The sequence below is a fragment of the Neodiprion pinetum genome, chromosome 4 (genome assembly GCF_021155775.2).
Source record: "Neodiprion pinetum isolate iyNeoPine1 chromosome 4, iyNeoPine1.2, whole genome shotgun sequence".
Taxonomy (NCBI): domain Eukaryota; kingdom Metazoa; phylum Arthropoda; class Insecta; order Hymenoptera; family Diprionidae; genus Neodiprion; species Neodiprion pinetum.
In genome coordinates, this window is record NC_060235.2 from 31,155,149 (window position 1) to 31,176,967 (window position 21,819).

At 39.2% G+C, this 21,819-nt stretch overlaps 1 protein-coding gene across 1 annotated transcript; it reads right to left on the reverse strand.

The window, feature by feature from the left end:
• Positions 1-698: 698 nt before the first annotated feature.
• LOC124217321 (odorant receptor 83a-like) lies at positions 699-2,293 on the reverse strand. Its single transcript, XM_046622730.1, has 6 exons — positions 2,203-2,293; positions 1,652-2,111; positions 1,299-1,524; positions 1,097-1,219; positions 867-1,028; positions 699-790 (listed from the first exon to the last, which is right to left on the reverse strand). Exons 1-6 carry the CDS (start codon positions 2,291-2,293, stop codon positions 734-736), a joined length of 1,119 nt encoding a protein of 372 aa, XP_046478686.1. The 3' UTR covers positions 699-733.
• Between the last annotated feature and the right edge of the window lie 19,526 nt (positions 2,294-21,819).

Below are 21,819 nucleotides of genomic sequence, written 5' to 3' on the forward strand. Positions count from 1 at the left end.
ATCACCCCCTTACTTCGTAATAAAATCGAGCACCGCAAGCGGCTCGATGTACACGTCTCGAACGAGAAGCGGTATTGTTTTAAAAAACCTATTTACACCGGAGGTGATGCTCGAAAAATTTCCCGAGGGACTCCTAGGAAATAGATTCTTGTAGCGGGCGGAGGTAGTAGTAACCCCATTCTGCACATGTTCTATAGAATCCAGGGGCAAAGTTGGTTAGACATAACCGTTTTCCCAAGGAAATCTTATCTGCGCGGGCTTAATTAAATGGCGCGGAAACACTCTTTTAATCTAACAACTCTTAGATAGAGAGTCGACTCAACGTAGTTAGGAACAGAAGCTTACAGCGTTACGTAACGTCACGTACTACGCGGAATAAACGCAATCGTATTCAGCGATGTGCACACTCGGTTTCATATTAGTTATTCCCTTCCAGCTCGGTTACCAAATCAAAATATTCGTACAGCATCATCCACCGATCGATTGAAGATTGGTTCACACGATTCTCTTGATCATTATTTGTGTTATTTGGTAGCCTTTGAAGTGCTGGAAGCTAACTCTTAATCCCGATTAAAGCTGCTTACTTTGATTTACGTAAATGAGGCAAGAAAAATAATTTGCGGCATAGGATAATGAACTTTTCACTCAATTACAGAGATTTTAGTCGATTGATGTACTTACAATACGTATATCAGTTATCCGGGTGGTTAGTTTACAGCTATTGTTTATTTGTTCAATTGTTTTGTACCTTGCGCAGCATTGTGTAGAAGGAGAAACTAGCTCGGAGCACCTGGAAATTATTTTTCACCTCTGAGGTGTTGCATGCTTTGGAATAGTTTCCACCGTTGATGTTAACATGTACTTACATTTCCCACTATGTCAAGAGATACAACGTAAAATATCGTCCGCACGCTCATCGGTTTCCTTGTACCGAGTTGAAATATCTTCATACTTGAGAAGAACTTTTCTGTAACGCTACCCCCGTGCCAGGGTAGGGTTTCGAATGCGACGCTTGGAATCAGGGCGCTCTGAATGAATTGAAATTGATAAAATAATAACGAAATGTTGTGAGGTGTAAAAATTGAAAGCGTCCTACCGTGCGTAAAAGGCTATCGGGAATGTAAGAAGACATGAACAAGTCTCCGCAGCAAGCTACGTAGTATTCCAGTAGGCTGAGAAATCTCATATCGGTTGGGCTGAAGTCCGCACTTACAGTCAGCTGAATGCATGAGAACACCGAGTTCAATTGACAATTTCGTCGAGCATGGTCATCAATTAAAAAACAGTAGTGCTCTTACCTTACTCAGACTGTATATGACAAAGCATATTATCAATGTGACGAGAAAAAATCTAAGGAGTAGAACGGTGCCAAAATAATTCTGCAAGGCGTCTTTTAGTCTCAAAATACTTTGATGGTGAACAATACAATCTTGTAACGCAGCCTCAAGTTCTTCCTCGTAAACTCGTTCTTCAAAGGGCGAGAGAACTTTCTCACACCGTCGTTTCTCAAAGGCTTTGAAGAACCTGGCGTGCAAATTGGTTACAACATGACTTATATGAAAATGGATAAAAGTAACCAGGCTTTTACCTGTATAACTTCATCAAACTTGATAAGATTCACCCGTCAGTTGATACGATCATTCGTACTCACCGTTTAAACTCTTCTGTACAACACTGACATTTATCAGAAATTTTCGTTCCGTTATTTCCTGCATCCGAGGTGTAACCCTTCGAGGTAGTTTGGATAGGTGTCTTCTCGTGCCCATCCTGAACTCTCATTTTCGTTTTCAGAACAGCAAGAGGACCCACGTGCTCCAGTGAACATAAAAGCATGTCAAATTGAGCTTTGACTAACGCTACGACGCTAAAATAGAAAATACCAAAACATCCACTCAGTGAACCGATCCAAAACTGCCCTGCAAACTGCAGGATCATGTTGATTTCGTAGTAAGGACTAATTTTGAGATTCACTGGCGCCCAAACAGGAACCGAATCCTCTTCTCGGACTATCGCCGCACCGAAAAAACCGGTCGAACATAGGATCAATATCGTCATCCACGTAATAACGACTCGCTTGTTCTTCATCTCTGGTTCTTCCATCGTGAAATGACCTTTGAAACATGATATTCGTGAGTATCACTCATAATTAACTACACATGGATTGAGATTGAAGGCTCAAAATATTACAAAGTTTAAGCTCACCTGTATTCGAGGCATATCTGAAGGTGTTCCGAATTTGTGCGATCAAACGATGTCTAGCTTTGCTTTTAATCCCGCAGTAAACGACGTGCATTATTCCCTGGCAGTATATAAGTAGTTGCAGCACATTTATACTCGAGTTCAGTAAGTCAAATTTGTTGACAATTTTCATATGAGTATAACATCCGATTATCAGAACAGTGTAAACGCCGTTGATGCAAAAGGCGCGAAGAATAAAAAGCACGTTTACAACCGGGTGACTAAATTGTGGCCAACTCAAACCTAACCATGTGCACAAGCTTAAATGCAACTTCAAATAACTCCGGGATACCGTCTTATCTCTTGATTCTGCCATCACTACATTAAACTTCTGTGAAGTCTGAACAACTGTCATACAAACGCCGTTGAGTTGTGTGTTCTCTGAGAAGGTCAAATGTGGACTGAGGTTATTAGAATAGTACATTGCTAGCAAAATGGAATCGCGCTGTAACACAGAATTCCCTAAATTACGACAAATAATTATGGTCAAAGGCATGGGTTGTCCCTCTAGTGAAATTACGCATGCGAAGACCGTGTCATTATGTAAATGAACCCGAAGCGAACCGAACTAATTCGTGAGGGTGATGTGTTATTACAGTCATACCCGTAAGCTCACCGATTAATCGATAATAGCTGGTTTGTAGTTTTGTGAAGTAAGTACAAATCATGCTTGATCACTAGGCAAGAACTCGCGATCAATTCGAACCATTGCATTTTTTCGACGAGATGCTACATTCCATACAACCATTCTTCATTTCAAGACACCGAATGAACTAAGATTGCGTCATTACTTGTTCACAATTATTCGAGCTTTTCTCTTTCAATATTTCAACACAGCGTGGAGAGTTTTTATATTGAATGGAAACGAATCAAATAAATTTACCAAATGAAAATCTAGTGTTTACCCTGATGTTTTGTCACAGCTAGTACCCTCAAAGATGAGAATGAGAGACGGCGAGAAGAATAGCCGTAGGCTGAAATGATGCAGGAGAAAAATGATGTAGCATATCGATACCACCGCGTTATACGTTATTTCACGGTTATATACCTGTATATAACCGAGGCAGCTTACTTTTTTGACGTTATTCTTCCTCTCTTTTTTGTGAACGCTTCGAGCGAAAATGCTGCCACCTACGGTATGGAGTACCCCCTAAAAGCTTGACGCTTGAACCCATTCAAAGTACCGCTCAGACGGAACACGCGTACATGCGGTGAATTCACACTAACGCACACGTATGCTAAGCTCTTAGCGAGGTACGAGCCATACGTGACACGGAGTATTAACACAGAGCCAGACGTTTTTGACCTTTACCCTACGAATGGGGTATTTCCACGTTTTGGCTTTAATTCGTGTTGCGTACGAAATCCCAGGATTTTTTAATGGATCAACTCGTGGCTGGCAGAGGGTCGTCCTTGGTACGTTGGTGTCGGTGTAATTACCATCCCCTTCCTACATTTACCTGCATACTGCATTACTTCAAATACCCGATATCATTATGTCGAATATGATTATTCTAAAGTAGAATTACCGATCCCCAGACCCGCGACTGTATTCACAAAAAACATTTGCACTTGGTCATTGAGTGGGTTATGACTTAACGATTATGTGATTGCTTTTCTGAAGTATAAGTTTTAAGACTTGTAATGAAATCACGTACATGAGAAGAAAATAGACCGGTTGAACGAAGTCTTTCAAACCAGATGTCGAACTACGAGTTTCTGATATTACTTTGATTGGAACAACAATTTCCAGACGGTCGATTCAATATAATAGGTCAGGTTTGAATAACAAGTTCACTCATAGATTATACGGTGAAAAAAATGTCTCGTCATAGCGTCAACTTTTACAGACAAAAACGTTGATACAATTAAATTTTCTAGACGTTCAACTCAATATTCGTGTATTAATCATTATTTCTACAAACACGACTACATCCGATGTCATGTTGCCTTATTTGGTGGATGGAGAAAGTATTTTTCATTACCAACTCCTTCAGGGTACTATAAACGTTGCAGTAAAGGTTTTTTAAGTAAAGAAGCGCATTATTCGAGAGATTCAATTAGTTATCTCAATGTAAAACCTTATGGTCAGATTAAAATGTATGTTATGCTTTTGGTGTGAAATTTTATTTTTCAGTCGCAAGAACTTTCACCCTATCTAAATCTAAGAAAATAAAAATAAACACTTCCTTGTCCATTATATCCTAGTTTTTTCAATAACTGCGGTTTTCTTCAAATTTACAGCTGCTGTGTTGATAAATATAATTAGTAATTCAGGTGAATCGGTTTGGCGATGAACCACCCGACAATAATGTTGGAATTTCTTTGGGCGTGTTTCGGTTTAAACGAACAATGAGCGAAAGTTAAACAATTTTATCAGGGTAATTTCAGTTCTTTGAGAACCTGCAGGACTTACAAGCTTCAAAGAAAAAGTTTAAAACTTTTGTAGTAAATGGCATCGAGTTAATTTCCTTCCCTTTATAATTAGAGGAAATTCGCATCCGGGTGTCGGGGGTGAGTTCCGTGGAACAGTTGGGGTGAAAAGACGACGCCGAGTAAGAGCCTTTTTAATAAAGCAGCTCCTTTACTCGTTTGTTAAACATCCGTTTCCTCTCTCGACACGTTACGAAGAGGCAAATTGCAGCCACAGCTCGAGGCGCTTGATTCTTACAAAACGTATTGTACGCACATACCGAAGGCCAAAAAATACTGTCGATTCTTATCTACCCCGATTCAAGACGGCACGGCAGCATGTACGTAGAGAATTAGACTTGACGATTTTTTTTTACGGCAAACTGGTAACGGACATTGGTGTACATGAGATAGGAAGAAACAATTACAGTGCGGTAGGCGGTGAGCGTTAATCTTCGACAAGCATCGTTCATCTGCTTAATCCATGCCATTAAAAAAGACGTAGTCCAGCATAAAATTGGCCGTACTTTTAAACCATTTAGCACCTGATGCATGGGTTCAGCGAACGATTAGCTCACCCATACGTTTCGGAACAATCCGTACCACCGGCGCAGTCTCTAACACCATTTTCTAGTTGAGCCAGCCGTTCGACGATCACCGTTCAATGCCTGGCTCACTCGAAACTTTGCCAACGCGCGCAAATTCTTCTTCTCTAAATCCGAATGCTCGTAAGCTCGTGAGCCCGGAATGAAGGGACTTTTAGAGTGGAACATTTTTTTCAAATCATTCTTAATTCTCTTCATCCATGCTGGATCGAAATCATCTTATTACTGTCTATAATGTTTAACAAATGTACATTATGAAATGTAGGATGAAACATATTATTAATGAAAGACCATCAGAGGTTTGTAAACTAAGAAGAAAAAAGGAACAACCACCTTTGTGGACCTCTACTTAAAACAAGTCTAAAATTCTAATTAAGCTCCCGTAGAAATAATAGAAATGAATCCAGACTGTGGACCCATTCCAAAAGCCACACAAAAGTTTTCATGTAAAAACAACGCGAAACTTTCAAAAGAACCGAATGTTCGCGGTCAATGAGTTGGGGATCGACCGATGAAGTTTGTAAAGCAAAACGAGGGTCGGTGAATTGAAATGGTCGCAAAAGTTGGGGGCAGAACTGAACGAGATGGACATATAGGGTCTCGTTCCACTCGACAAGCAGCCTGCTCTGCCTGCGAGGTCCGGAGTTTGATTTTTTTCTTTTTTCACATGCTCGTTGCCCGTTAGCTTGCATGGTACACAATAGTTTGGAGTTGGAGCTAAACCCAGAAATCAGATTTCTTCCTCTCGCAATTCTGGGTTCAAACTTTTTTACCAATATTGGATAGCTTTTTTGCAAGCTAGAATCGTAAATACAGGTATCACTAGTTATTGTACATAATTACAATTACTTTTGACCAAAAGCGAATATTGCGGAACTTTCGATCATCCTCAGTAGAAAATATGTCCAACTTGAAAATCGCTACATTGTACAATAGCAGAACGGGAAACAAAGTGTTGCTGAGATAAACTTTGACCGGTCGTTGCAAAAAAAAAAATATATATATATATATTTATCGAATGATAGTATAAATAACGCTGTAGGTGAATTAGATAAAGGAAATATGAGACGATCTGACAGTTAAAAAACAGAATTCTATATTCGGTAGTTCAGATACAAGTCTGGTACGTATCATGGACATATCATAGGTGCGTGATCCTCAGTCACAAATCTCAAATGACTTGATGCTTATTGACAGTATGGGATGTAATGTTTTCATTGATGAAATGAAGAGGACGAACGGCTAAATAATTGACTGAGTGTCTTCGTGCACGAAAATAGTTGAAGAGACGTCTTCGTACCCGAGGTCATCCTCAATTCCAAATTGAACAGCAGTGATGTCATTGACGGCAAGTCCCGGTTCAGGATCGAAGTACGCAGTTTCGTGGGATGGAACACTCTGATATTCGTCATCATTGATGATACGCGAGTCAATATCGAAACCAATCGATTTATTCGTTACGAGGTCTCTGTTTGAGTTTGGCTTTGTTACTTCACCCTCAACGTCGACCTTTTCATCAGAATGTCTGAAACCTTTGAAATTGCTCCGTGAGGTATCAGGGACTGTCAAGCCTACCGTCAAAGCAGCCTCACACAGAAGAGCTGCCGTAAATATGGCAAGTGTCACTTTAACGTTCATCTTGAAGTTGCGATTGTCCTTTGACTTGAATATCTACGCTTCGTGAGGATACTGAAGCCGTACTGAGGCTACAACACTTATTGATAGAACTCACGCCTCTGTTTTATCTGATAATGGCGCGACAAGAACTCTCGATCATGGGTCACAAATGTCGTAAAACAATTATGATGATTTGTAAGCTGGTGAGCTGCTCACACTTACACTTGCAGGTGATAAAATATTTTGGAGTAGAAAAGTTTTTTGGTATCTATTCACGTTATTTGCTTTTGCGATTTGCTCAATCTACGCGAGATTCAGTTGTCAAATATCTAGTAATAGCCCAAGCTCAAATAAGGCTTAAATGGCAATTACAGCTGTATAGATAACAATATTCAACTATTATTCCAAGTTAAAAATAATAAATTTCATGAGCACGTCGTTATAACAATCGTCACGTAAAATTTACAACAATATGCAGCAAACAAACTGATTTCAATATCATATTATCGTTTGTTGCCGTTGGCACGAAAAAATTATTACCACACGACCGCGTTTTTACAATTGTAATCGTACAATTATGGAAATTTGTGATATGAATTACCAACCAATTATTAGCAGTATTCTCATCATTGCTTCATAGTCTGGTTTTCTGTTATTTTTATTTTTAATTTTAATTTTCAATGCACGAAAGGGAACTCTATTGTAGTTTCTCTCTGTATTGGAACATATTTGTGTACGTGTATAAAATTGAGTAGGTTCGGATAACCAGCCGCAAGCAACGTTAACTCTGAATACTAAACAATGTATATTACTCCATGGATTGAATTGGAGAAAGTAAATATTGATCGAAAATATATTCAGCGGTGAGCTAGGCTAATTAAAACTTTGCGATCGAGCAATTAAGAATTGAAGTTGCGTTTTTCACGCAGCAGAAAATTAATTCGGAAAGTGTCATTCTGTAGTGTTGACAGCGACACTTTGACCCTAATAAAAAATACAGTTGTAGTCGCGGGCAAAGTTGGTACGAAGACGGAATCTCGGCCTAATCCAGGCTCTGTTACAAAAAGAGCTCCTGGCCTGATTTGGTTGAGTGAATATTTCTCGGCGTTTATGTCCGGTTAAAGTCAAGCCGCATGTCGGAGAGAACGAAGGCACAAGCAATAAACTACGGGAGGTTCAAAATAAATGACGGTTGCGGGTAAATCCTGGCTTCGAACCCGCCGAGGCCAGATTGATAGCCAGTAGTTTTTTGGGTAGCCTTCTATCACCCTCTCGTTACAGGGTGGTTGGCAGATCACCCCGTCCAAACCTTATTCTGTCATTCCTAAAACCTTTACATATTAGTCCGAGGCTCACTCTTGAATTTCCGAGCAGGCCGCTAATCACGTGGCTGGATGTTTCCTCATTTTTCCCTGCTAGCTGGACGAAGCTGTATCACTAATTTCACAACAACGGACATCGTCGCTCTGTCTTCCAGTCGCAAAGTGATAAGCCTTGCAGGATCCATCTCAATTCTGATAATTCGATTACTCATAGTATGAGTTAAAGGTTGCGAGTAGTTCGGGGTCCTCGTTTGCTACTACATTTCTCGTTTTCGCAGACAAACATCGTGCCAATTTCATTCCGAAATTTCAAGGGGCTGCTTATCACATTTATACGTGTAATAATTTATCTCGTTTCATGCGTTAAAGTTCGTTTGCAATTAATACTCGACTGGGGTTCTTGTATGCCTGTCAGAGAAATACTATTCTAAACGTGATACACCGTTCGAAATGCAGATTTGAATAAAACAGTATGACACGATACTGGCGCAAGATATTTAAATTCTAGTAGATTTACGAAGCGAGGTATTTAAATGATGGTGTATAAGAGGTGGGCAGCGGTATTATGATCCAAAAAATGATAGGTATAGCAGAGTGAGGGAACAGACTGTAAATTGTCACAAACAAGAATCCTATTTCGTTGCTGACAAGATTAAGGATACTCCCGGATATCATCCTCGTGGCGAAGCGAGAGTTTCACGGAACCTAATGTTTGGATATCGTTCCCCCTGCCAAAATTTATCGCTCAATATTTCCACGCAGTCAGCAGTCTTCTAAGATATCAAATAATTCGGTAACTTTTACCCGAGGTGAATGTGCCAGACTTTAGTATTTGTGTTTGCACGCCAATATTTGAGGATAAGTACGACAGAAGAATTTGTGAGGTCGAACGAAGTCCGTTACTAAAGTTGCTTAATTATTCGGTTGTATGTTAAATGCATTCATTCGAATTTCAGTTGCAATCCTAGATATTTCACAGCTTCATAAGCACTTAATTTTGTAAATTTGATCGCATCAAGCCTTTGATAATTATTTTATTCTACACTTGTAGAAATGAAACAAAGAATCAAGGGCTAAAAATAAACAATGAGTCATTGTTCAAATAAAATTTTTAATAGTATCGAGTATACGCATTTTGAGTCACAGTTCAGGTTTACGATGTTCTTCAACGTTCTTTTAAAAATCAGTCTACCATGGTGCGGGAATATTTAGCTCGTTCGCTTCGTCAGGTACCGGTCAGTTCAAAAGCACGGCTGGTTCATTATTTTGCCACAAATCATCTTCGGTAATGGATCTCTTCAAGAGTTTCGAACCAAGGTAAGCCGTCACTAGCCCATCTTCAAGAGCTTTCTGTCCAACCTTTTCCGCAGCTTTGCCCACACGTTTCAAGGTATCTCTGAACTTGTTACCTTCCGTTGAAGTCGTCAAAAACAGCAAAGCCACAACACAAATAGCAAATGTTATTTTAGAGTTCATCTTGTGTTCGCAATGTAATCGCTGTTTCGTATATCGCGACTGCTGCGTAAGGAGTCAAGAGGCCAACTGATGATGAGAGACTCATGGCTGGAACTTTATATCTCGTCACACGTAACGTTGTGAATTCCCGGTTTATCTCACATCGAGGCTTATCCCAAGAATCATCTGTTTATGTGAATAGCACATTACCCAATGAAAATCGTGAGCAATCGGCACTGTACTGCTAATATCTTCATGCATAAAGCGGATACTCGAATAGCGGAACGGTACACTGTCATTTCGCGTAAACGCACCATATGTACATATGCAGCTTTCCCTATGAACTCAGTGCATGGTTGACCATAACAGTTTTTCATTACACCAAAGATTTGTCCTATGTTAGTGCAACCCCTTAAAACCTTTCTGAAAAATTTACAAATGATTTGATTCATTCGTTTTCACCTTATGAATTTTTCAACCCCTCTAAAAACCACCCAAAACGATTTTTTTCAAATAAGAACGAAATATTCCTCTTTCGAAATAAAAGATTTTTACCCAAGATTCAGATCGGATGAACTTCTTTCGCTATTTTTTTTTCTTTTTTTATCATTTCAAGATTAAATATATATAGACATTTGACCTCATTTGAGACTTCCATGTCAATGTCACCGTTTGAAATTACTGGCTAGGAATGCTTGACAACTTTGATCTGGTTCAGCTATATTTCCGAACCCCAATTTCGAGCAGATCATAGACCAGGCTAATGCACGTCAAGTCAAGATAGTTCAAGAGTTCAAATACGGATGAAGCGATCGACCATGTAGACGTTGTATCTGATTTCATTTCATGAAAACTGTATCCAATTTGCCAGTTTTTTCTTACTTTCAAGTTCACGTACAAAAAAATAAACGAGGACAGAAACCTACTAAACAGAGTTATTGAATGGCAAAGACAATCGATCCATTTGCGCATTAACTGAGAAATGCAATTTCTGCGAACGAAAATAGAGACATTTGGATTTAAGTTTAGATTCTTTGGACGGATATAAACCGTTTCTTGAAAATAATAATTGCAAAATCTTGATTATAGTTGGAAAGATATTTACTTCTCTGAGTTCGATAAAAACAAATCCAGACTTTATAAATGACTAATGCGTGACCTCATTAGATTCAAAGAATTTCTTGTAATCAGAAGTTTCATGTTACGTTGAGAAAATATTTCCGATCAGACTGATCAACAGTACATAAGGCTCACGTGGTGGATCACTTGTATTGAGTTCGATGAAGAGAGAATAAACAATTTCCAACACTTTAACCCACATGACTCGGTATTTCGTACTCCGGTCTCCAAGAGAAACAGAGATAAGAGGAAAGAGAGTACAATCAACGTCAGCACATGCGAATCGTCACGTATTTAAATGTAATGCGTTATTCAACAAAAGTTCGCGAGTTGATGTGTCGTAATGAGTGATGAAAGTACCAAGCTGCCGTGGTCTACTACAGGCAGCATCAATTAATGAGATTTTACCGGAGCGTAGAAAACCAACAACTAAATCTGATAACAACGAATGTTCATCAAGGATATTTTGCTGAATTTAACGGCGAAATGACTAACGGTAAAGATCATGCTTGATTTCGAGGATAACGTCGCACATCTATGCAGACAGTTCGTATTCATGACTGAGAAAAACATCGACTGTTGAATCATGCCCGATGCGTAGATTACAGGTGAGTATGCAGCTCGTAAAACAATGCGTTGAACAAAAAAATAGGCGCGGTGATTAGGTGCGCGATGTATCGAAGACACTGTACTTTGCGGAATATAAAGGAGACCTTTAGCATAAAGAAATTTAAGCTTGTTTTGTGATGTCAACATATGTACTTATAGCCGTCCGTGACTTGCTGTACCTACCTCTATACTTTATCTGTACTTAAGCAATCGGCATGAGCCAAAGCGTATTTAATATCGTGACGTGCCTCATTGGCTTATCAGTCATAATCGCGAGTTCGTGAAATCCGCTGAAAAATAACAAGCTAATGCCATTGAAACAAAGCGCGTTGTTGAAAGAAGCGATCGCTGCGAAGCACCTGCACTCAGGACAATATTTATGAAAAAGATGCGCCATGCAAATAGATTCAATTCACGATGGACAAACCTGAAAATGACGAGACCGATACCTTTAAAGCGGTTGCAACAGAAATAAATTATTTTATTTGTATTGGTGACAATGAATAAGAAATATGAGTAAGAATTTCTTCTCTGCATGCACGATGTAAGGAGACTGTAGTGTGTAGATGTTTATGTTTACCCTTTTCAATCCTTTACTTCCGATGAGAAGCCCGTAAGACGGCAATGCCGTCTAATAAATGAGATGCGGGTGTGCAAATCATTAATCTACGAGAGAATTTTGTTGAGAATATGTAAATTTGAACAACTGGTGAATTTGAAAAATTAACGACGGAGCCAGGAATCGAACCTGGAATCTAGCGATGCTTTACCGAAGACTTACTCCACTAGACCACCTAGCCGCCCTAGAAATAAGAAATATCTTATGAGACCTGATTTTAAAGTTCATTATAATTCAAATCCCGGTCCACGATTTAGTTTAGAGTTTAATTTAGTTATAACTATACAACATGATTGCAGCAGACTAACGTTTGGTGATTCACATTATTCATCAAGGTACAAAGATACCGTGAAATTTTTAAGGCTTGCGCATAAATTTTTTTTAACGGTGGATTCAAGTGGAATTCATATGCAATTATCATTTTCTTTCGCGGAACTACTTTAACATATAATAGGCGAAGTAATCCTGGCACTTTTCAAAATCAGTCAAAATTTGGCGAAGACAATGCCTTACGTTTTTCGCGATTTTATCAAAAACAAAATTTTCGTCTCAGAATCGATTTGAAGGACCTATTTTTCACAATAATTGCACCCTCAAAAACGCTAAAAAAGACTATATGGTTAGGACATTACAATCAAAATACAGAGAAATTTGTCAATATGGGGGCTAAATAATAATATGAAATATATGATACGAAAAATTACCGAAGACGCTTTCTTTTCCGCGAGTCTTGAACCTAACACATTTTGTGTCAGAATTGATGTGTAGAAAAATTTTCTGAATCGTTCGATCTTTAGGAACTTTAAAATTAGATCATTGCGGTCTCAACAGCCAAGACACTAGGACAAAACGATGTATTTTTTGTATGTTACTTTTGAAACCTTGATCGCAGCAATCGGTTTTTTGTGTGGAAATATTTTCAGATGGCTGGTGTTTCTCAGTTGTGATTACAAGACGTCAGAAAATGCAATTTCAAGAAACTCGACCTAATCAATGTGAAAATCCGATCTCTTGTACTGATAATTTGATGACCGATTAGGATGTCGGCATATCTTTGCTTAACTTGAGTTTATCAAATACCTGATCCTGGCTCCGCATGCATTAATCCATGTAACATTGATTTCAAAGTCAATTGGATATTCAGGAGATATTGCAGTCACCTGAATTACTAGAAAAATAACTGAAAGCAACATATCTATAGGCATTCGAATTAAACTTCTTGTATTGTTGATCGAATGAGTGCAGAATTCAGTCTTGTTGTCAAACTGCTCAATTCGAAAATGAAACACTCACGGTGAGAATTCCCAGTCACAAAGTAATCATAAAATTTTTTTGCTGTCTAATTCACTCAATTTGGTTTCATTAGCGACCATCTAAGATTATTTGCAGTAAAAACTGTAATTCGTAAAGTTTAAGAAATGAGCGACATTTCTGTGCAGTCTTGCAGCTTCTTTATTCACGTAGTTATATGTATATTTTCAATTCAATAGTACACGGCGAATCAGTTAAGTTTCTCGCCCATTTCTGAATATCGCCCTCAAGTACTAACCGGTTGTGTTTCGTTCAGTTTGAGTTGCTTGCAAAGCCAGGCAGGGATTACGCCATCATCTCGAATTTGTTGGCCCACCTTTTCGATCGGCTTGCCAACTCGCTGTAGAACTCTGGTGAACTCGTTTCGGTCGTAATCCCCCGCTTGCAACTGTGATGCTCCGAAGCATCACGCACATACGTAAGACGAGCACTACGTTGTTTATGATCTAAAATAGAAAGATGACGCTTCTCGAGAACTGGGGTTTCTGCGATTCTTGCAGCGTGTGATTACATATGCAGTTGATAAAAATTGACTCGTGAATAATTGACGGTACTATTCGAAGTTGGATAAAGCAATTTAGCTATAACTAGAAACTTCACAAACTGGTCCCACCTAGTGACGCAGTGCAATCAGCTGTACAAAGCCGGTGATTCCCGAGCGGGTTCAGCGAGCAGCGAGTGAGGTGAAAGTAGCACGAGGAAACCTGGTCACAAATCACAAGCCATGCCATATCGATGAAGCAGAACTCTATCAAATGCAAAGCACAATAATTATTATAAGTCGCTCGTAATAGTTATGACAAGTCCAGACGAGCAATTTTCCAGGTGAGCTTTAGCGACGAGTAAAAACAGTTCTTGGAATGCTGTTCAGAAGTGATTTTCGCTGAACAGAGAAGAATGGGATGTTAAATTTGTTAAAATTCACATAAATTTTTCGATGCATAGATGAAACGTTGATTCAAGAAAATTACATGCGAACAATTTAAATTAGGGTTTAAAGCTGGTCTGCAATACGGAACTGATAAGTTGTGTGTGTGAGATAAAAAAAATTGTTTTTTTTAAAGGCAATAGCAATAATTACTCAAGTCTGAATAATTCGGACCGGGTTACGTGGTGAGTCTACGTCCGGACAATAAATCCGAATAGATCAGTAATTATAAATTACCTTTCATACGCGAATATTTTTTTCTCTTCATTAAACCTCTCCACATCGTAAAATCACGGCGCGTGTATTGAACTTGAAGGTGATTCTAGCTAATCATTACGAAAATTATGTTCGAGGTGCACAGAGGTTGACTGTTATAATAAATAACTTCAACAAATATGATAAATAACACAAATACTAATAAATTCATCGTATGTTTTTATCATTTACAATTAAATGTAAATAGTCATCTTAACAAGTCGTATCAACAAGTTTGCGCCGTTAAAATATAGCGTTCCAACCTAGCTCATTCAACACTTGATTAGAGTACCGTTAGAATAAGGTTTGGAAAATTAAAGTCTGTCTTTTATTTTTGAAGAATAATACATCACGCGTCCAATGCCTTATGGCAGCTACGAAATACGGAGTCTCGTCAATTGGATATGCTAAATTTCGATAAAATCCTAGCATTCAATGTTGAATACTAATACGTACTCCGGAAATATTTGCATACGCATGTATATTCATTATATCTAGCTGACTAGCAGCGTATTATACTCGTACACTCAACTAATTTGTGTGCAAAACGATTTGCGGTTCTTTTCATTATAACGGTGACGTGTTCCGGCGTTTTTTTAGCGGACGCCAGTTGCAGGCGATATAACTATAAGCGAAAAATTCAGCTCTTGACTATTTATCTTGCTTCAAGGCGAGGTTAATGCTTGAAAACAATGAACATGAACTCCAACGAGGAATCTCTTCTTTATCAGAAAACAAGCATTCAGAGCTCATCCAGAGCTCAACCATAGAATTAATTCTTATTGTATGTCAGCTTGTAACTCAACAAGGAATGCGTACGCAGATATTGAACCGGGATAAATAAATGAAAAATTATACAAAATATTACACGGAACAATAATTGTTTGGTAGTGTATTAGATTCACTTCAAAAGTATATTTAACGCATTGTATGTTTGTTCACCGAGTAATTCCAATACAGTTGAAACACTCGTTGAATCTAGCGTATAACATGAGATACATATTTGAATCAAGACATTGCTCGAGAAATGGCGAGTAAAAGAAGGTCGATGAGGAGGATGATGGTTCAGCAGAGTTTCCTCATTCAGCGGGTGTACGGAATTGGCTGGTTCCACGCCGGTTGTTCGACGTCTTTCAAAATGGCATCATCCACGGATCTCCTTTTCCGTCCAACAGCATTGGCCAGGATAACCTTGGACACAGTACCGTCATTCAGTGCCTTCTTTCCAACCTTTTCCACGGCGTGTCCGATCCTGTGCAGGGCGCGATGAAACTTGGATTTTCCCTCGACAAATGAGCCCGTGCACAAAAGCCCGACGAGAAGCACAGCAAAAATTACTCTCGTGTTCATTATTCTGACTTGATTTATCGGTCGTGCCTTTTCTTTTAAACTCAATGAACTTCTTCTCAAGCTGAGATGATGCTCTAGTAAATATTCTGACTTTACTGGTAACGAAGAGCGAGTGGGTACACATTTTATAGGTACTGTATCGGTCAGGTGCCTCCAGGGGATTTACCGTCTGGTTCCGCTGATAACCTGAATAACTGAACAGTTGTGAATCCCGACGTTCAATAGCGATTGTTCGACGTCAATTATGTCTTTCAACTTGGCAAAAGTGTCAAATGCATATGCTGGAGAACGTATTTGACTCATCACGGTTTTTACGAATTCGTTACTCCCGGTAAATACCCGGTTAATATAGGGATTCAAAGAGGTGTAGCTACATATGTGACATGTTGATTCGCAGATGCGATGAGTGATAAATTTGTAAATTAGCACTGCTGTAGAGGCCACAGGAAGGTTAATCGATTTTTCCAAAAACTGATCGTTTCAAAAAAATGAAATAGACAGTAACTCTGATTCTTGTTGAAACGTACAGGCTGCTACATGTTCGCATTTCTACAACTAACGTTGTAAGACATTGCGCATGTAAGAGATACGAAAGAAAGTCGAAATCTTTTACAAATCTCAGATAATACAACGTGATTTGATCTCAAATGGTACCCGCTTCCTTTGTAATTTGAATTTGCTGAAGAATAAGAACGTTCTTTGCCTTTTGCAGTCGAGATCTGCCTCGCCCGAAACTTGGAGGTAAGGATTACCGCGGATCAGGATGGAAAACAATGAACAACTTACAAAACGGAAGAGCAAACTCCAATAGCAATGGTTGACTCGACAGACCTGGGACCTCGGTGGCTCAAGAGTTAAGCCACGGTTTACGCAATCGGAGAACTTATTTCGGTCGGTTCGATTCTCTGGCGACCAATGAACAGGGTTTCGTATTTTGTACGCCTTGGCATGTGTATGGAAAATCAATAAACTGCCTCAACCAGCAACGAAAATTGATTAAGCCTTGGCTCATTATCACAATATTTCGAAGTATATAATTGTCAACATAAGAGCATTCTTCCTCGAAAAGAATGAATTCTTGTGAATTTTCAACAGCGCGTGTTATATCACGCTAACTCGTATTGTGTTGGGATAAAAATTATGTCAGCGAAGAAATACTGCGACATTTATCGGTACAATAAAAAGCCATATTCTCCAAGCCACTGGCGGGTGAATCGGATCCTCGGCCAATAAGGGCTGCTGTTTTTATTACCCAGTAACAGTGGGTACGATACTACCCTGTCTTTGCTCCGGCTTTCACGATACTCCTTTGCGCTATGTTACTAGTCCAGGGTTATACGTAAGCTGCTTTCGGCGCCTTATCCTCAGTTTATCCTGTGCCCTAGCAGCGATCTCGATTCACAGTTTTTTAGTGTTTTCAAAGGAAATCTTTTATGCGTGTATTGAACGTCTCCCAAAGAATAGTATCCATCTACGCCATCTAGACGTCTCGAGCTGGTAAAAGGTACGCGTAAAGACTGACAATATGACAGTGTGGTGTGTATTTCAATTTTGAGATTGACCAATGATTTAATATTTGCCACGCAGATGCTGAATCGTTGAGAAAAATAATCGAATCCTCTCAACGGACATGGTATCAAAGTGCACGATCATTGATCCAACAACAGCTCTCGCAATCAATTGCAAGATAATTATTCAATCTATTCGTCTTTCAATTCTACCCTATCAGAATAATTCTGCAACTTCACAGCCTGCAGGCCACGTACAGGAGGAGTTTGATAAAAAGTACGAGCCTCATGTACCTAAATATTTGCTATAGAAATGCATGGATCGTTTCAATATTAAAAAAAAAAAAAAAAAAAAAAAAAATCTGGATAGGCAGCTAGTCACTGATCAATCGCATTGTCTGATCAACAATCAACGATTAATCGACTATGCAGAAACGGTACTACAATCCACACGAAATTTTTCGATGCGGAGTCACGACGTATCTCTTTCGTTTATCTGTTGCTCGGAAAGATGATTCAACGAAACTTCACATTCTGATCCTACGAACATCCGCGAGTTGATAAGTGACAACGCAAATCATGCATTGGCTTCGAGTGATCTTTCTTTTCTGGCACAGCTACGTCGTCATCTCATCGCTGTAGAGTTTAATGCGTATATAACAGAACAGATTTTTGGCTAAAAATAGAATCGTCTCGCGAAATAGCGAAAGTACTGTGTGTGCGTAGTATATCTACTACGCACACACATATATGCGGATCACTTCTATTCATCCCATAACCCACGATATGATCATTCGGGATTACGACTACGCATCGCGAACCGAACTGAAATTTTTTTAATTAGTAGTTCAATCCTCGCAGCAGTATCGCAGTGCTTATGCGAACCAATGGATTCAAGCCGAAACACTAAAGCCTAATCTATACGTCAAATTTGAATGTGTGAAGCTGAATTTATTGCATCTGAACTTAATTTTTAAGCAATTTCATTGCTACCCTTGCATTACGCACATGTATACGTTAACCTAAGTTATTCAGCAGAATTGTAAATTTATGTTGATCGCAAGCTACAAGCATGACACAGAGCAAATGAACAAATAGCACTGTAGATGAAATATTCTAATTAGGTAGATGCGATAAACGGGACCTCGGTGTAATTATAAAAACTTTTCAACCCTTGAAAACATATCTTTCCATTTTTTAAACAGCTACCACAGTGTGAGACTCTTTAAGTAGGTATAATAGATATCGATTCAAATTCGAAACGATTCACCGTCAAGTCTTCACAGCAAAATCATAATGTCGATTTCTTTTAATGCACCTATACGTACTTGCAGTTGCAGTCTAGTTAAGAAAAATAGCCTAGCCGTTCAGAAATTAATACTATTCAGTAATACGATCGATTTCCTGGAACGAAAAAAAAAAAAAATAGAGAAACGAGAAGGCAACATAAGTATCAAACATTTATAATCGCCACTTTACGGCTCTTGTATCAGAGGGAATCGTGATGCAATAATAACCTCAACTATGCAAGGGTATCGAAAATTTGAATGAAAATTGGGATATTACTCCTGTTGATAATTAAAAACGTCTTTGGGAATAGCGGGCAGCTCTCGTGTAGACGTGCCGACGAACAGTTAAAGCCGAGAGTAGGTGTCGGTAGTGCTTAAAGATCTGAGCCATAAACAGGTACACGGCTCTATAAGCTACAAGACGGGGTGTCACGTTACCTCGCGCCGCCTTCAGACAGACAAGCTCTAATTAAATTATCTCCAATTTCCGGAAACTAGATAATAGCGACGCTCCTCTGCACTCACCCACCTCCGCTTCTGGCGTCAAGACGCCGAGGGGCGGGTTCTTCGCGAGTCATTTCCCTGGGATTCTGCGACAGAACTTGACAAGCCGAGGCGTCGATGCATCGTTTCTCAAATTTCCCCTGGTTCAGAACTCCGCGTTCCCGTATGATCTGTGGTTGGGAAAATTCCCCGTAGAATTATCCAGTAGAGATATCCACAAGCGACTGCATCGAGCTATGTCGGGCTTTAAATTGCGTTTAAGTCCTCAAACAGATACCGTTTCACGCGATATCTGCCTGCGTATTATGTTATAATGTGACAAAGTCCTTTGCCGTAGGTATTAAGCGCGCAATTCCAATGATACTCACCTACATTGACGTTGACAACGTTAATCCATAATTCAACACGAAGCGTCGTAATATCCGAATGATTACCGCTTCACACGTTCCGATTACCGACTTCGTATTCCATCTGCTTTTTAACACTTCAAACTTCATAGGCAACGTTCGTTCTATTTTGTCATGATGAAGATGAAGGTTCTCAGATTTCATTGTAGCAAATTCATAGCTGCGGAAAATTAGACAGTCCTTCAGTATTTCGGGACAAAAAATTTCAATTACCTTAAAGTGCATGGATAAAGATTCAGAATCGAACAAACAATTGCTTTAATAATCGTTCGATAATATTTCGAGCTGGAATAATACTTTTAAAATGATGAAAACGTCGACGTTATAACAACGCCGAGCGCTGTTCGAATCAGATTACGTTAGAGCAGAGGCTGATTCAACATAGGTATTATGCAATTTTGTATGCCTTACGGCGGGTTTCCAACACATGGCTCATAACTATAATTATCGCATATTATCTACTGATGATTAGCTGTCGTTTATCGGCTAATTTTGGCGAAGAAGCGAAGGGCGGGCACGCACGAATTCACGTTACGGGTAGGAAATGTACGGTTGATTATTGGCGAAACCTCCTAATGGACTCGACGGACATTACCAATGATAATTATAGGTGGATTATTATTAATACCCGCATAATGCCAATTCTATACCTGAAATGACGATATACCTAATGACTGTACGAAGATACAAATGCATAATCAACGCTCAGCCTCCATTTTCACACAACGATGCAAATGTGTTGCATATTTCGTATACAAATTGTTGCCGCATGCTCGTTCGGATATCTGCAGCTGATCCATTAGTTACCGGTTCGACACTACCGTAGGACTCGAATATTTAATTTAGGCTTGTATTCCAGTGACTTGTTTTGAAATTTTGGTTCATGTAACCGATTTTTCAACGCTAGATGTTAGTTTTCAAGAATTGGATCGACTGAGCGAGTGTGACATTTTTGTTAGAATGAAGGGGAGCGGGTGTAAGGATCTAGGGTGCAGAAAGCAAATTTTCATAAAAACGACTTATTCGTTAATGAAAAAACTAAAAAAGATGTAATCAATAATTCCTTCGTACAAGATTTAGATTATGATTAAAGTATATGTACTAAATCTTTTGCGATGGAAGTGTTGACGCAAAGAATTTCCGGCAGGGGTTTCTGACGATAACACTTTCATCGAAGAAGTATCAAATTTTCTTGCACAATCAAATACACGTACTACACTATAATCTGAATCTCGTAACAAGAATTTCTTGATTCCATCTGTTTGGTCATTTTTAATTAAAAACGATTGTTTTCAATCAAAATTGCTCTGAAATCGTCCCCTTAATGTACTTATAAGAAATATTTAATAAGGGAAGAAACTCCTCCTCAGTTCCAAAATGCTACATTTTCAGTTTAACCTGTCAATATCACTTTCTTCTTACTGTATTTGAATACGAATTTGTTCAAGAAGGATGAGATATCGAGTACCTCAAGCTAATTCGCGTAATATGCCTATAGGCAGTGTAGGTATGTGCAAGCAGTGGTAAATTCAGAGGAAAAAGGCCAGAGCAAAGCCTAAGCAGTCTGCGAAGAGCGATTATCGATGCTAGTTAGGCAGAAGCCTTCAATGAACCGAACCCCCATGAGATTTGAGGGAGGAGAAGGGAGCTGATTAATGATATAACCAAATTAATCGATTTCGCCGTGGAAGACTAAAATTGGCGAAGCGAGCTCTGCGCTGGCGCCGACAGATAATTAACACCAGGTGACCGCAACGTCAACCATCTTCGAATGGCTCGCCATAACAGGCATATAACAAGCTCATCAGTTATTTGCTGCTCGAAATCGAGAAAAAAAAGAATATCCACGCACTGAAGTTCAAAGGCAAGCATTTTCAGAGCGCAACCTGCAGCCTGTTACGTAATGCCACTCTGAAAATAGGCGTGCAGTGTTACTGTAGTCTGTACTTGTTCTCACCTCGGTTTTTTCCACTTTTAACAATCAATTCTCTGCTGACCTTTTTTGAACTTGAGACTTTTTCTGCTGATATTCAGACAAACAAGTAAATCCTCTAATTTTGGATCGTTCAAGTTGCGCTTAATCGTTTCTTTTCGAAGCTTCGGCGCCCGTGAGCCAATTTAAAATCAGCTCTATGTACCATACGTTACATACGTGTAATACATGTGCTGAAGAGTATGAGGAAAAAAAAACGCCGGACACGTACATATCGATCTTTCGATCTGCTCCGGGCGCTCTGATTAATGAACGGTGAATCGCCTTGGCGTAACGAT

What these genes read in the sequence shown, in the direction of transcription:
- LOC124217321 (XM_046622730.1), bottom strand. Translation starts at nt 2,293, where the DNA reads ATGCACGTCGTTTACTGCGGGATTAAAAGCAAAGCTAGACATCGTTTG. An exon ending in CAGATATGCCTCGAATACAG is followed by an intron (nt 2,112 to 2,202) that starts GTGAGCTTAAAC and finishes CATGTTTCAAAG; the next exon opens with GTCATTTCACGATGGAAGAA. An exon ending in TCATATACAGTCTGAGTAAG is followed by an intron (nt 1,220 to 1,298) that starts GTAAGAGCACTA and finishes TCATGCATTCAG; the next exon opens with CTGACTGTAAGTGCGGACTT.